Below are 15,549 nucleotides of genomic sequence, written 5' to 3' on the forward strand. Positions count from 1 at the left end.
GTCTTAGGGTACATTAGAGTGACCCGCAGATCCCTAACTCCTGTGGCATTATCTGATCACCCAGCTGAACCAGAAGAACTTGACCTTGAGTAATCGGTGCCGAGTATTTGACCGGTTCCAGGACACCATATCTCAGCACGTTGTCAAAGTGGATTTCTTAAACCGAATCCATAAGAAACATCCTCCGAATCGCAGAGTTCTTCAATCAGTAAAGAGAAAAGGTTTGAAGGTATGTGTAAACGAGTACCTGGTGGTGAAAATCCCCATGTATGTGTTCTAGTTTGGAAGGGAAACCAGCACGGCCTGCAGGGAGAGCTGCTTGGGGCAGGAGGAAGACGGTGAGGTCTGAAGGAATGTGTTGGTGAGAGGTCTGGGAGTCAGCAGTTACTCTTCACTACACGTAGGATTTAAGAAACTCTTTTTCTGCCGACCATAAGGCTCAGCTATTACAAGATTTAAATCTAGCACAAGCTTAGAAAGTACAACACAAAACCTACTGAAGGTGGCCCTACGGTCAGAACTGGGGCTGCTGCGTGTTCTGTGTTAAACCCCAGAGAGTACTTGCTGCCAGAATGCCTGAAAAATGCCATACGGGTTTCCCTTCTTAGTTGGCCTTTTTTGCATGACTTCTTTTATGCTGTAGCCACCACGTTCTGCTGAAGTCATGCCTGACCTAAGGGAATAAAACCTATTAATTTCAGTGTAGCTGCATCAATTTAAGCTACTCAGCCCTTGAAGCTTCTAATGTATTGTCTGCAGGGTTCCTTTGGGTCAGAAAGCAGCAAACACGGAGTGCAGTGCTGGTTAGGCACTTTATTTAACTAGTCATTCTTGAGTAATTGTTCTCATGTGTGATCTTCTTTCTCTACAATGTAGGTTCCTGATGCTATAAAGTCCCAATATCGGCTTCCACCCCCGTTACTTGCGCCTGCAGCAATTAGAGATGGCGAGCTGATCTGTAACGGGATCCCCGAGGAACCCTTGCAGAAGCACCTTCTGAACACTGAGCACTTAGCCAGCCAGACAGAACAACAGGAGGTAAATGAAGTCAAATGCTTGGATTCTGTGTCTGTAGTTGCTTTGGTACAAAGATCCTCTTCCATTTCAGCTGTGATCAGAGCAGTTGTCTAGGAAACCAGTCTCAAAATCATGTCTGAAGGTGATAACTTGTTTTGTTTCTGCCCCCGTTGCCCATTAAAAAAACCTTCATTTTGGCTTTCCAGGTGAAATGTAAAACTCCTCATTTGACACTTCAGGGAAGTGGTGAAATAGTCTTCTGGCCTTAAGAGTGGAGTTGAGGGCTTTCTGTCTATATGTCACTTTTACTTTCTGCCTGAGGGGAAATACTTTCCACTTAGATTATGTAAGGCTGCTCTCGGACACACTTGTTTGTATGTTGACGTCACAGTTCTGCGTTGCTTTTTATTGCCAGTTGAACTGGACTTTTAAATCAAGGTCAAATGAGTGTTTAAATCTTGTATGAAACTTCTTGCCGCATTCAACAATGCGAAAACGTTGTTTTGCAGTCAGTGGCATAGTTGAGTCCTTCGGTTAGCTCGGGGAATTTTCTGTGTGGCAAGTGCACATTCCCCACGGAGCTTAAATCTTTGACCAAATCTTTTGGTCTTCCTCTACCTCGCGTAAAAGGAAGGGTGTTCTCCAGCCCGGCTTTGACAGTTGACTCCCAATAGCATGAGGTAGATCAGTATTTCTTTCCAGCAGTAAGCTGGAGGACAGAAGCCTGTATTAGTGCAAGATGCGTTTGTAACAAGCCGAAAAGTTGCAACACTTAATAAGAGAGGTAAGAGTTTGGGGTTGGGGAAGTGCGTCTGCTGCCTTCTCCCTCTCTTAATCACAGCTCCTCTGTGTACTGTCCCTGCCATGGAGATAAACAGTACCTAATTTCAGTTGCGCTTTTGTACCTCTAGACAAATTTTCTCCTGATTCTAGATGAGCATCAGAGCAGATGCTGTAATTCCCGGCTGCGTCAGAGCAGTCGGCAGCACCGTGAGGCAGCTGAATTTCTTGAACAGCGGAGTAACTGCTGAGGTTTGGAGCGTGGTTTGCCTGTGGAGCTAACCTGTGGTGATTTTTTTTTTTTTCTTCTTCCCAGTGGCTCTGTAGTGTTGTTGCGCTCCAGTGCAGCATATTGAAACATTTATCTGCTAAGCAGATGACTTCGCTTTGGGACTCTGAACAAACAGAGAAGGCTGATATTAAGCCTGTTATTGTGGCAGACGGCTCACTCGCCAACCCTTACCAGGCAGCTGACAAGGCACCCACACCTTCCCTCTATTCCATGTCATCCTGCACCTCAGGGATCACCACCCAGAATTCCTTGAGCTCCTCGCAATCCCAGCAGACTTTGTCACAGGAAGATGTCAACTGCAGCTCGTGTATAGATAAGTCCAAGAAGGTGTCTTCTTGCGGGACTTCGAATGGGCCGACAGCCTCTGACATTAAAGTGAACGGTCCTCATTTCTATGGCGTTTCGTCTGAACCTTCAGCACAGTTGACTGACTCCCAGAGGCTGATCGGATCTGGTAACACAATACCTGTTTTGTCCCATCGGCAAACGTGGCCTCGGCCCCTCACGCCCCCAGCCACGTGCGGACTTCTGAATCACACCATCGGAACCATCGTCAAAACGGAGAACGTAGCAGGGCCCGTTTCTTGTGCACAAAGGGGTTCTGCGCCGGTCACGAGTACGCCGACGTCCATATCGAGCTCCTGTGCCAGCCTGGAGACCACCAGCACTTTGCAAAGGAAGAACGTGCAGACACAGATCGGGCCGCCGCTGTCGGTGGAGCTGCGCTCCATGGGCTCCCCTCTGACGGCCACCAGAGCTGTCACCCCACCGCAGGCCGCAGCCGACGGCATCTCTGCTGTCGGGTCCACAAACAGATTCTGTTCACCAGCACCACCTTCAGGTACGTGCCTGTGAATGGCTGATCTGGGCCCCCCCACCCGGGGCTGAGAAAGTGTTAAAGCTAAATGTTATTTTGAACCTCAAGGCTCTAGCATGATGCCTGCGTTTAACTGGGAACTGGGCTTTCTGTGGAGAGCCGGGAGATGTTTCTCAACTCTCCTCTGTCTTGGGGCCCTTCGTGGGAGCCATGGGATGTTTTATTTCTGCTCCACTTGAGAGGGGAATTCTGTCCTGAGAAAAGCAGGATAGATCAGTGTAATTCTGGAAAGCAACAGCAATTTTAAATCCATTGGCTGCTGTTTCAACAACTGGCCACTCCAATTCTGCCTTAAAACTACCGATTTGTTTTAAAGCGCTGGTTTGAGCGCAGAGTAGAACTTCTCAGGAGAGTAGCTGTGTGGCATCTGCTCCTGTGATCTCTGTGCACAGTGACTGTCCTGGCGATGGTTTGTCCCCTAGCCTGGACCAGTTTGAAGCCTCCAGCTGCACAGCCCCGATGTCAGAGCAGTGTGGCCGTGGGAAGCTGTAGTTTGTTCAGTATCTGCTGGTCTGTGAACACAGGGTAGTTATGGACTTGGATACACCATCTCTGTCCTGAGTTGTACCCAAAAACCTTGCTGTTCAAGTGTATATACCAAATATTCAGTATAAAAACATCAAATCAAAGGTGTTGATAGATGTTAAAGTCAGAATGACTGCCCATAACTCAGATTTAGCTAGAATAAGCTTTCACTTGAAGCATTCTCCTTCTCTTCCCTGCCCCAGCTCAGCACCCAAATGAGCAAACCCTTTGTGCAGGGAGCCTGTGACAGCTCCTGTCTGTCACTCCTCCCACAGCTGACCGGCTCGGATCTGACGATTGCAAGCAACAGAGGCAACATATCTTTATTATTCTGTTTAAAATTCCTTATTGAATAACTCCTAAGCTTTACCTTGTGTCAGTTACTTAGGATGTTAAACAATTGCTTTTGGTGCAAAGCTTGCATTCTACAAAATGCAGCTTAAAACATCTTTTTGATGCAGTGTCTCTTGGGAATGGTGTAAATATTCAGATTTTTCCATCTAACACAATGCATATATATATTTATAACAAATCTTAAATTATGGTGTGCAAATTTTGTTGCTGAGTACAAAATGACAAATAATTCATTACCTTTTTTTTTTTTTTTGCCATAAGTTTCAGGCTTAGAGTAGTTCTACTTCTAGGCAAACCAAATCAAGAAGATCTGGTATCAACAATGCGTTAAAGGGATTTTGTTTCCTGGCATTTGCCATTGCCTCTTTCAGCTGCATGGTCACTGCCAAAGCAGTGGGATTTTATTTTGTAAATAATAAAATCTACTTCTGACTATCACATCCTTACTAGACAGTGAAGTACACCCCAGACTTAGAATAGAATCTCAGAACAATTTGTGTTGAAGGGACCTTCCCAGCTCATCCAGTGCCATCCCCGCCATGAGCAGGGACATCTGCACCAGCTCAGGTTGCTCAGAGCCCCGTCCAGCCTGGCCTGGGATGTCTCCAGGGATGGTTCATCCACCACCTCTCTGGCCAACCTGGGCCAGGCTCTCACCACCCTTGATAAGCGCGCAGAAATAAAAATGTGGCAATTGTGCTTTTTATGCATGTTCAGACCTAGACAAGCTACTTGCCAAATGTCTCTAGGTTTAGCAAGCTCTTCAAGCTCCTGGGGACTTGATGCTCCTCTTCCCAGTCTCTGGTTTATGATGCCACTTACAGCCTGTCATTGCTCCTGCTTCAAACAGGGAGTAGGAGCTTGAATGTGTAGGTCTAGAATCTCTCCACTGCCAGAGATGAGAAGCAGAGCTCTTGTGGAGACACGCAGAGGTCCTTCTGCGAGCAAAAGAAAGCTCGTGGCCTCTAATTCAGGCCCTTTTCAAAGCACAACTATGAGCAAAGTTAGTCATTCTGAGCAGCTTGGAAGCGAAGAGCAGCCTGAGGGCTGGGTGCATATCTCACGAACGTCACGGTGACATATCTTCTCTGCACCATCTTTCCCTGTAGATGGTAAGGTCAGTCCCAGCACCTTATCCATAGGAAGCGCTTTACCCTCATCGCTCACTTCAAACTCTGCAGCTACGCTGGACCTCAGCAGTTCCCTGAAAGCGTTTATGGATGGCGGTGAGTATTCAGTTCATTATCAGTCTCTACCAACCCTGCATGTTTGCTTCCCTGGAGCATTCGCTCTCTGCTTAAGGAAAGGTTCCAGAGATAAAGAAGGGTTGCAGTCAGGTGAGGGTGCAGTTGGGTATACATTAAATATGCCCTTAAATATGTCACATGCTTCCTTGCTTGTAGTGTTGCCAAGGCAGCAAGGCCAGTGAAATGTTTCTGCCTGCAGCTTTTCTAGGGAAGGATCACAAAGCCGCTGCCCGGGCGGCTTTCCAGGTGGAATTCGCATGCAGAAACCTGCAGCCCTGCCCTGTTGTGGTGGCAGCTGCAACCCAGAGCTGCTCCCGACGGGTGCAAAGTCCAGCAGCAATAGATCATGTAGGCGAGTGTCACCTGAGTGGTGATGCTCTAATGGGTCAGTTAATTTTCCAATTTATTTCTGCTTCTGTTAGTCTTTTCCTAGGCTGGCCCATTGCTTTTTTTTTATTTTCCTTTTGTTGCATTTGGCAAGAAATGCCAAACCTTAGCGGAGTGACTTCAGGAGGAGGAGATTGCTGAACAGCCGTCGTCAGTAGCATAACAAGGCTGTTGCCAGAGACTTCTCCATCAGAAGAACAGCCTTTCTGGCATTGCAACCCTCTTTTCTTGGGTGAACCCCGATTGCTCAGCCAGCCCAGACAACCTCCCTGCTATCGGGAAGGGCGGTTGAAGCTCTGCTGCTTCTGTTTGCCATTTTAACTGTGGAGAAAGCTCTTGGAAGAAGTTACCCAGCCTGCTTGCTGTGAGAAAGCAGACTTCTGTTGGGCTTTACAAATATAAATACTTCAAAGCTATCAGCAACAGATCTGCTTTAAAGCTCATTGATAGTATTGTCTGAATTGCCCCGTTTGGTTTAATTGACCCTGTGTGACTCAAGAAGGAGCCTGTAGTGGTTTCTAAGGTGGTTACCAGATAATGGAGCTTCACAAGGTCCCAACCCACCGCCCAAAGGGGCACAATGTCCATCTCTGCAGACGTGTTGATTCTGAGCCAAAACAGCTGATTTTCAACTTATTCCCTGTTCCCCTAAACTTCGACTTGCTGCCTGAGTTGTAGCTCTCTGGCCATTGCTGGCGTTCTCTTCACATGCTGCTTGCAGGAGATGATGTGAAGTAATAGACCCCCCCATCTGCGTAAGATTCTGGATGTTGCAAAATTTGTCATGTCTTTGCTGTTGAAGCAAATGGCAAGTTTGAAAGCAGGACAGTTAAATCCACTGCAACCCAGACTGCACCTTTTCCATTAATAACTTAACTAATCGCTCTTTGTTTATTAACAGAGATTGAGATAAACATGCTGGATGAGCAGCTGATCAAGTTTCTGGCCTTGCAGAGAATACATCAGCTCTTTCCTTCCAAAGCTCAGTCTCTAGCGAGCAGTGTCGGTTCCCATCAGCAATCTCCTGTGGGAAACCACATCGAAGGTAAGAGCAGCCCTAGAATAGTTGGTTTGTAGCTGTTTGACAGTCCCTTGCCTTTTCCTGGAAGGAGATGTCCCTCTTCTTCTGCTGTCTGTCTGATGCGACCTTTCATGTTTCTTTCCTCTCATCCCCCACTCTGGATAAACACTGACCAGAAACTCCTTCATGTCCCTCTGCTTAATAATTTGTTAATTATGGCAATGGAAATACTTTCAGTATCTTCTGATTTTCTGCTGGAAATCTTTAGTGAAGTTGTGTTTTATTCATCTTAGAATAAGCAAGACATGGGAAGGTTCAGCTGCTTTTTTTTTTCCCTCCTCACCTTTGAGATGGGCAAGAGAAATAGATGGATTCCTGCTCTATTTGGAGAATTTGTTTGAGACAAGCACATGAACAGGAGGAACTGGGGCACAGAATATTTGTGTGGCATTGTCGCCACCCGTTCAGAATAATGTCACTGTCCAGCTGAAACACTAACTGCCACTAATACGAATAATGGGGAAAAACTTGTGCTTCTGTTGCAAATCTCCAGATTTCTGAGTCCAGCTTACTTTGTTTGTGGTCACTGGTATCACACGCTAACATCTGAAGCAGCAGGAGGAACGTGGCTTCGTGTTCCTCCACATGCAGCCCATTTAATCTGCTTTCAAGCACTAACTGGACAGCCCTGTTGTGAGAGCAGTTGTCTGCTCCCCCTCTGCTAGGCCTGGGGGTAAATATCCAAGATAAGATCTTTGCAAGTCTGTTAGCAGTCAGGAACCACCTTCTGACACTGCTCAGCTTGCTGCTGTAGCATCACAGCATTCCCTAAATGCTTTGTCGGTCTTCTCTGAACGCCGCTGCAGGACACGGCACCGGGCTGAGCCGCGTTCCGTGCTGCTCTGGAAATTCTGCAGCAGTCTGTCTGTCAGAAGGCAGATTGATTCTGTCTTAACTATCTTAATCGTTGCCCTTTTTGGACAGGAATGATGGATCCAGCGCCGTAGGGACCAGTAAATTGTCCTGTCCCAGGGGCTGGGTTGGTCCTTGGACAACTGCTGTGTTTTCCCTGCAGCCTCACTAGAAGTGAAATCGCAGCTGTTAAGTTGGTGACATTCACCAGCACCAATTTTTTTTTTAAGTAGCACTTTGACAGCAAGACTCACCTCTTTGATTACCCAAAGTGGAAGGGATTAAGAAAGGAGCTGGTGGTAGGAGGCTTGTGTTTTCCTCAGCGTGGCTCCATTGTGCACACGCCATATTAACGTTCCCCCAATTGCATGGCTTGTGTGGGTTGCTGGAGAGAGCAATTTTCTCTGATGAGTGGCAGAAAGGTGTTTAATGCACAAACATTTCTAGAGAGTTGGGAGTTGGAGTTTAGGCCAAAGCTGACTGGATCTTCCTTGGCATCTGTGCTTTCAGGAGAGTCTGGCGCTGGGGACACTGGCGTCAAGCAGCCTTCCAAGCTGATAACATTGTTCAAGTAATTTCTTTTTTATCTTGCAGCGCAAAGAAAGGAAGTGCAAGCCCGGGCGGTGTTCTATCCTCTGATGGGCTTAGGGGGTGCAGTCAATATGTGTTATCGAACCCTCTACATTGGGACAGGTGAGCAGCTTTTTCCTGCCCTGACCTTTCAGAAATCAGGGTGGTTCTCCCTGACCCCTCCCGAAGTGTTTGCCAAGTGGGTGTTGAAGAAAACAGACCCATTGTAGCCACTTGTGCTGGGATTCTTTGCTACCAAGAAACCTGGAAATTCCTCATCCACTTGAATTTTGGTGGAGTTGCACCTTTGTAACCTGACTGGTGTGAGAATTAACGGACTGGCTTTCCTGGAGATTACTGCCTGACTGAGGGAGAGTAGCGTTACTGTTTGTTTGCAGGTTTCATTTCTTTCTGCTTAGATTCTCCTGGTGCCTTGGGCAGACCCAGTAACTCTGAAATGCTCTTCAACCTTCATGGAGCTGCTCGCCTTCCCTTCCCCCACCGAAACTTTGTTGTTGGGTGGCTTATCGCAGCATTATTCATGCAGTCCTGGGAGCACGGACAAAGGCAGTTGCTCCCCTGTTGTTTTGCTAATTGAAGTTTAATTCTGTCTGTTGTCCTCTGCTGCCTGACAGATTTTTTTTTTTTCTGAAATGAACTGAGCCTGTTTTGTCCTCCCCATTGACAGGAGCTGATATGGATGTGTGCCTTACAAGCTACGGTCACTGTAACTATGTGTCTGGTAAACATGCCTGCATATTCTACGATGAGGTGAGTGCCTGAGTGGTTTTTTAAATTATTTTTATTATTTGGCATGCATGGCAGTGGGAGCTGGAGATGCAGGCAGCAGGTTGTCTTTGTGCCGTGCTCCTTTGTGGACTACAAAGTAAGAGCCGGGGCTGTGAATGGTTTCACTCCAGTGAAGGCTGCGTCAGCGTTTTCTGTCAAACCCCTTTCTGAAGCACAGAGCTCTGCCAGCGTGATTTCTCTGAGCGAACCGCCTGGGGACAAAGACTGACCACAAGCAAGCTCTGTCACTGCTGGTGTCTAGGGACAAAAAAAAATAATGATAGAAATGGCTCAATACTTTTTGATCCAGCTGTGTTGTTAATAAAAGCTAAACTTTATGTGTCTACATCAAGCCTCAGCTGGAACAAAACAGCGAACTGCTCCAAGACTCTTGCTTTCAGGTGTGATGGTGGTGCAGATTGTTCATGCCCATCTGCACTACTCTGTGTAAATTATTTATTTAACTGAAATGTCAGTTAAGCTCTCAGCATAAACAGAGCTCTACAGTTGCTTCTTAACTACAGTCCAGAGATTAGACTGTTCTTGAAGCAAACAGACCAGTGGGTCTGCCAATAAAAGCGCCGCTGGAGATGTCCCTTAGCGTGGAAACAGTCTTTAAAGCAAGATAGTCTTTTATATCACCATTTGTCAACCAGCTACTGAGCAAGATCCAGGATTAACCCACAGCCAGCTTCAGCCATTCCTCCAGTGCACTACAGGCTACAGAACACACTCGGTAACGGGATCCAGACCTTAAATCTGTGTTGAAGCATCTCCTCACAGTGGTCAGTCCTAAATCAGATTCTAGGCACTGAACTTCATCCGTACTCCAGCAGGACTCCTGTGTTTGTGTCGCTCTGCGGGGACAGTTCCCCCTCCTGAGCTGTCTGTTGTTTCTGGCCATCGGCAGCTCATGCTCAGCCGTGGTCTCCGCAGTCAAGCAGGTTACTTGAAATCTTTCTCCCCTGTGCGTGGGGAGGTTTTGTAACTTGGTTAAAGCTCTCTAGTCCCTGGGGGAACAAGGTCTTCAGCCCTCAGATGATTCCCGTGAGCTCACCTGAAATCTCCTCTGTAATGTCAACATCCTCTGCACAGCTCAGCTGAGCGTGACGCTGCGGATGTAACGCTGTGCATCACGGTGACGTCTCCTGGCATTTCAGCGAGAGGCCTGTAAATCCCAGACCGTCTCTCACCTCGCGGCTGCTGCAGCACGCTGCCAGCCCTCCTGCCATCTTGGCTTTCCAAAGCACAGCTCTTTCCTGCTAGGCACAGGGCTTGGGCTAAGCTTGCGTCTAGTGTGCCTTTGTGAGAATCGGCTTGAATCCCCATGTCCAAAAGATCTGTTGGTCCAAGTGCACGAGGTGGAACCCACTACAGATCTGTTTGGGCCCTCTGTCACTCGAGGATGTTTTAACTGCTCTTATTTAACCATCAACAGTGGTAGTTTGTTGCCATGCTCTGAAAGGATGGACGGAGAGAAGCCTTCCTGACTTGATGTCTCGATTTCCTCCTCTTCCCTTTTTTAAAATTTTTTTTTATTTTTTTTTTTCAGAATACGAAACATTACGAGCTGTTGAACTACAGTGAGCATGGGACGACAGTGGACAACGTTCTGTATTCGTGTGACTTCTCGGAGAAGATGACGCCCACTCCTCCCAGCAGTATTGTTGCCAAAGTGCAGAGCGTGATAAGTGAGTGTTGAGACAGAACCAGCCCCACGTTAACACTGCGGGGAGTGATCAGACAGGGACAGGAGCGGGTGCAAATCAATTCTTTGTTGGTGCCCCTTGTTCTATAGTGGTTGGTGCACCTCTTGCAAAAGAGGAGCCTCTCCTGCGGCCTCAGCCTGGGTTACACCCCAGACCTTCCTCTGCGGCCCTGGGGAGCGTTAACCCTGCTCCTGTCTCTGGTGCTGGAGTTAACCAGGCTCCAGCCCTGCCTGACAGCAGCTCCAGCTGATGAAATCCAGTTCAGAGCTGGACTGAGGGGCTTCCTAATGCATGTCCTCCTCTCCCAGGCTGCACGTAAGCGATCTGGGCTGTGCTACAGGCATCCTATCCCCGCATGGCTTATTCCTGCTCTCCCCGATCGGTTTCCTCTATTTTTTGGCTGCTCTACAGCTCCGGGGAGATTCCCGTTTCCCTTTTATCAGCTGCTCAGTCGTGGCTGGAGGATCTCACCCCTGAGGCACCTCAGCAGTTGATGAAAACAAGCTGCCACTGGCCTGCTCAAATCTTACAGGTTGTTTTGTTTTGTTTTCTCTAGAACGACATAAAAGCAGAAAACAGGAGGAGCCGCACGAAGAAGCCGCTGTGATGAATTCGCAGGCGCAAGGGCAGCATCAGAAACCCTGTAACTGCAAAGCCAGCAGCTCCAGCTTAATTGGGGGCAGCGGGGCTGGCTGGGAGGGGACAGCCCTGCTCCACCACGGCAGTTACATCAAGCTGGGCTGCCTGCAGTTTGTTTTTAGCATCACTGAATTTGCGACCAAACAGCCCAAGGGGGACACTGCCTTAGTACAAGACATGGACTTGGAGGAGAAGCTTTCTCTGAAACCCCACCAGGTGCCCGTGCTGCGGTCCAACTCCGTTCCTTAGGAATTTTAGGAAGAGAGCTTTGGAGTTAAGGAAAAAACGCCCTCAGACTCTTGCAATGCAAAAATGTACAAACAGAGGTGGGATTTTTTTCTATGTCGGCCCAGAGACTGTTCTCACGCCGTTTGCATGAAATGAAGAACGTTTAACTTTTTTTAATTTTTCTTTTTTGCTCAAGTTTTAGGGGCATTTGCACATATATTTGTACTATACATTTCATTTTAAAAGGAAAAAACTGCAGTGAGAGCAGGACGTGTCAGAGCGAGGGGTGACCGCTGTCTGACTCCAGGACTCTCTCTGACAGATAGTTCCCATGCAGTTGTAAAATAATCAGAAACTTGTTCTATTTTGTGCCAGTGACAATAGTTTTATATTAAAAGAGAAATACAGTTTTCATACAGCAAATCTATACAATATCATTGTTTTATTTAATGTAAAGAAGCACTCTTCTTCCCACAGTTATTTTTCCCATCCCTCCCTGCTATGGTTGCACTACAAGTAGCTACTGTGTATTATGGGCAGTGAGAAATGAGTTCTTTTCCTGGTGTCCATCCTATTTTTATTTCAAATAAGGAAAAGTGTTGGATTCTGTGTAAATACATCAGTGATGGCATTTTTCAATGTTTTAAAGCTGTGTACAGTGCTACATGTGGTATGACGTTCCTCAAATTGTCTATTGTAGCAGATCGTTTGTCGTAACCTGTCTGTCTCTTTTGTTTATATGCCACCTCCCCGCAGCAGAACAGCTAGTTCCACTGTACATAGTAATTGTAACGTTTTAGACTTTACAGAAACTTTCCTGTATTCTGTATATAAAAAAAAAATACTTCACATTCTGTTTTCTTGACTGTCTTGTCTTAACTCTTGTCACCACAACCTGGGGCTGTGGGAGGATGCTGGTGGCCCAGGATGGGGACTGGAAGGTCACAGAACCATGGAACAGTTTGGGTTGGAAGGGAACTTTGAAAAAAGAAAAAATTCTTCCCGGAAAGGGCTGTCAGGCATTGGAACAGGCTGCCCAGGGCAGTGGTGGAGTCACCATCCCTGGAGGGGTTTAAAAGGGGTTTAAACAAGGTTCTCAGGGACACGGTTTAGTGCTAGAGTTAGGTTATGGTTGGACTTGATGATCCTGAGGGTCTCTTCCAACTGAAATGATTCTAAGGTTGTCTACTCCAGGAACGAGCAGGGACATCTTCAACTGCATCAGGTCCAACCTGGCCTTGAATGTTTCCAGGGATGGGGCATCTGCCACCTCTCTGCGTGAGAGCAGGGGGGTCTGGGGGGACAGCCTGCACCCTTCGCCCTCTCCCTCAGGGCATCATTCCGTGCACCAGCCACCTCCCAGGGCTCGGTGCTTGCAGCAAAGGAGGCACTTTGCAGTTCGGAGGCTGCGCTGACACACACTTCGTCCTCTCCCTGTCCCTCCTCCCTCTGCTCCGAGCGAGGGTCGCGAATTCATCCCTTCCGCAGACAAAAGGCTTTTTGCAAACCGCCGCCGATAACCCCGCGCTCCGGTTGCGAAAGGAGCGGGCGCGGCCCCTTGTCCCCGTCCTGCCTCCCGCCCCGGGGAGGCGGGTGCCGGGGCGGGGCGGGTGCCGGGGCGGGATGGGGTGGGCGCTGCTGGCGGTCGGGCTGCTGCTGGCTGTTTACACGCTGCTCCGCCACGGGCTGCGCCGCGTCCCGCCGCCCCGCGCCCGCCCCGCGCTGCGCGGCCGCACCGCCATCGTCACCGGTGAGCGCCGGGCACCGTCCGGAGCGGCCCCGGTACCGGTAGCGCGGCCCCGCGCTCACCGCCGCGCTCTGCTCCGCTCCGCAGGGGGAAGCGGCGGCATCGGGGCGGCCACGGCGCTGGAGCTGGCCCGCGGGGGGGCCCGCGTGGTGCTGGCGGCCCGGAGCGCCCCGCGGGGGGAGGCGGCCGCCCGCCGCATCCGCACGGTGAGCGCCGCGGCACCGGCACCCCCGCGATGCATCCCTGGGGGACACCCCGGTGGCGGCCCCGCTGCATCCCAGGGGCACCCAGAGACACCCCCATGGGAGGGACATCCCAGGACATCGCCTGGGCACCCCGGGACACCCCAAAGCACCCCCAGGGCACTGGCCAGGACACCCCCATGGGACATCCCTTGGGCATCCCCAAGACACCCCCATGAGCACCTCTGAGCACCCCAGGGGTACCCCCAGGATTCCCCCATGGTACATCCCCAGGTCCCCCCCAAGAGACCTCAAGGACAGCTCAGGGCACCCCCAGCCACACCTAACACAGCACAGCCCAGGGCACCCTGCAGCCCCCCTCACCCTGGGCCAGAGTCCCCCCTGGCCAGATCCAACCCCCACCCCAGGGAGGGTGCCCCCCAGACCCCCCCGGCCCTGCCCCAGGCTGCGCTGTGCCCGCAGGAGACGGGGAACGCGGAGGTGCGGTTCATGCAGCTGGACCTGGCCAGCCTGCGCTCGGTACGAGCCTTCGCCAGCGCCTTCCTGCGCCAGGAGCCCCACCTGCACCTCCTCATCAACAACGCGGGTGAGTGCTGGGACCCCCACCATCCCCCCTGCCCCCCCGGAGCACCCCCCGTGGGCTGCCATTGCCTATTTTGCAGGGGTGAGCGCCGGGGGCACCACGGAGGATGGATTCAGCCTCTGCTTCCAGGTGAACCACCTGGGCCATTTCCTGCTCACGCAGCTGCTGCTGCCGCGGCTGCAGGACAGCGCGCCCAGCCGCGTGGTCATCGTCGCCTCCCAGGCCCACTGCGCCGGCCGCCTGCACCCCGGCACCCTGGGCCGCCCGCCCTCCGGGCTGCTGTCGACCTTCCAGGACTACTGCGACAGCAAACTGGCCAACGTGCTGCACGCCCGCGAGCTGGCCACACGCCTGCAGGGCACCCGGGTGACGTGCTACGCCGTGCACCCAGGTAGGGACCTGGAGCTGGGGACTGCAGGACGGGGTGGGCTCACTGTCAGCATTTGCGTGGGGTGTTCTTTGCAGAGAGCACCCTGTTGTGCAGAGAATCCTCGCCTGGAGCAGCTCTGCACACAGGGCTGCCTTCGCATGGTGCGCTTTTTGCACGGCGCAACCTTTGCACGGAGAATTCCTGCACACGGAGCATCATCCCCTTGCACAGAACATTGGTTTGTGTAGTGCAACCTTTGTACGGTGTCCCTTTGCGCAATGAGCTTTTTGCAAAACACGCCCTTTGCATGAAATATCCCTTTGCAAAGTGTGACGCTTTGCACAGCATCTCTGTGCATGGTGTCCCTTTGCAGGAGTGTCCCTTTGCGCAGTGCCCCTTTGCACGGTGTGCCCCTTTGCACGAAGCATCTGTTTGCACAGCGCACCTTTGCACAGAGCACTTACACGGAGCGCCGTGCACCGTTTAGCCACACACCACCAGCCCCGCAAGGCCAGACCTGGCGCAGGCAGCACCCCTGGCGAACAACCCCCAGCAGAGCTGCTCATGCAAAAACCACCCTCGCGCGCCCACTCCCATTCCTCCCAGCAGAGCAACCAGCTCCCGCGTCGCTCCCTTCCCCGCCGGGAGCCGGGGTGCGACGCGGCCGCTTCCTCCCGCCCCAGGGTTCGTCAACACCGATCTGTTCCGCCACGCGCCGCTGTGGCTGAAGCCGCTTTTCCTGCCGCTGGTCTGGCTCTTCTTCCGCGACGCGGCCGAGGGCGCAGAGACGTCCCTGCACTGCGCGGCGCAGCCCGGCCTGGAGCGCTTCAGCGGCCGCTACTTCGCCGACTGCCGCCCGCGGGAGCCGTGGCCGCTGGCCCGCAATGACCGGCTGGCCCAGGCGCTCTGGGAGGCCAGCGAGAGGCTGGTGGGGCTGGGGGGGGACGGGGAGAGCCCCTGGGCAGCCCCCAGAGATTTGGGGCAATAAAAGTGATGGTGGTGAAAGGGAGGAGGTTGGTTGTCAGCTCCTGTGCTGCTGTGGGGCCTGTGCAAAATGGTGCTGTGAGCGGGGGCAGCGCCAGCCCTGGGTTTTGGGGGACAGGGGCCATGTTTGGGGGGCAGGGGCTGCGTTTGGGGGGCAGACTTGGCCTCCTGCCGCAGCACCGTGCGGTGTCCCCGTGCAGTGGGTGCGCGTGTTGTACAGTGCAGCGTCCCCTGCACACGTGTGTGCAGAAGCAATGCAGCACGCCCCGCCTGACACCTGCAGCAAAGCTGCTCTGCCTTGCACCTGTGCACACG

At 51.3% G+C, this 15,549-nt stretch overlaps 2 protein-coding genes across 2 annotated transcripts in view; both read left to right on the forward strand.

Moving 5' to 3' along the window:
* The window catches only part of PHF12 (PHD finger protein 12), a 31,108-nt gene extending 18,916 nt beyond the window's left edge, over positions 1-12,192 (forward strand). Inside the window, exons 7-15 of the mRNA XM_065646987.1 lie at positions 65-229; positions 877-1,038; positions 2,114-2,930; positions 4,955-5,071; positions 6,381-6,524; positions 8,007-8,105; positions 8,671-8,753; positions 10,324-10,462; positions 11,037-12,192. Coding sequence (XP_065503059.1) covers positions 65-229; positions 877-1,038; positions 2,114-2,930; positions 4,955-5,071; positions 6,381-6,524; positions 8,007-8,105; positions 8,671-8,753; positions 10,324-10,462; positions 11,037-11,368 — 2,058 coding nt within the window. The 3' untranslated portion in view covers positions 11,369-12,192. The remainder of the gene's footprint in view (positions 1-64; positions 230-876; positions 1,039-2,113; positions 2,931-4,954; positions 5,072-6,380; positions 6,525-8,006; positions 8,106-8,670; positions 8,754-10,323; positions 10,463-11,036) is intronic.
* Positions 12,193-12,970: 778 nt separating this feature from the next.
* Positions 12,971-15,242, forward strand: DHRS13 (dehydrogenase/reductase 13). Its single transcript, XM_065647439.1, has 5 exons — positions 12,971-13,097; positions 13,182-13,300; positions 13,760-13,883; positions 13,960-14,271; positions 14,934-15,242. Exons 1-5 carry the CDS (start codon positions 12,971-12,973, stop codon positions 15,236-15,238), a joined length of 987 nt encoding a protein of 328 aa, XP_065503511.1. The 3' UTR covers positions 15,239-15,242.
* Positions 15,243-15,549: the final 307 nt, after the last annotated feature.

The sequence above is a fragment of the Caloenas nicobarica genome, chromosome 17 (assembly GCF_036013445.1).
Source record: "Caloenas nicobarica isolate bCalNic1 chromosome 17, bCalNic1.hap1, whole genome shotgun sequence".
In the NCBI taxonomy this organism is placed as follows: domain Eukaryota; kingdom Metazoa; phylum Chordata; class Aves; order Columbiformes; family Columbidae; genus Caloenas; species Caloenas nicobarica.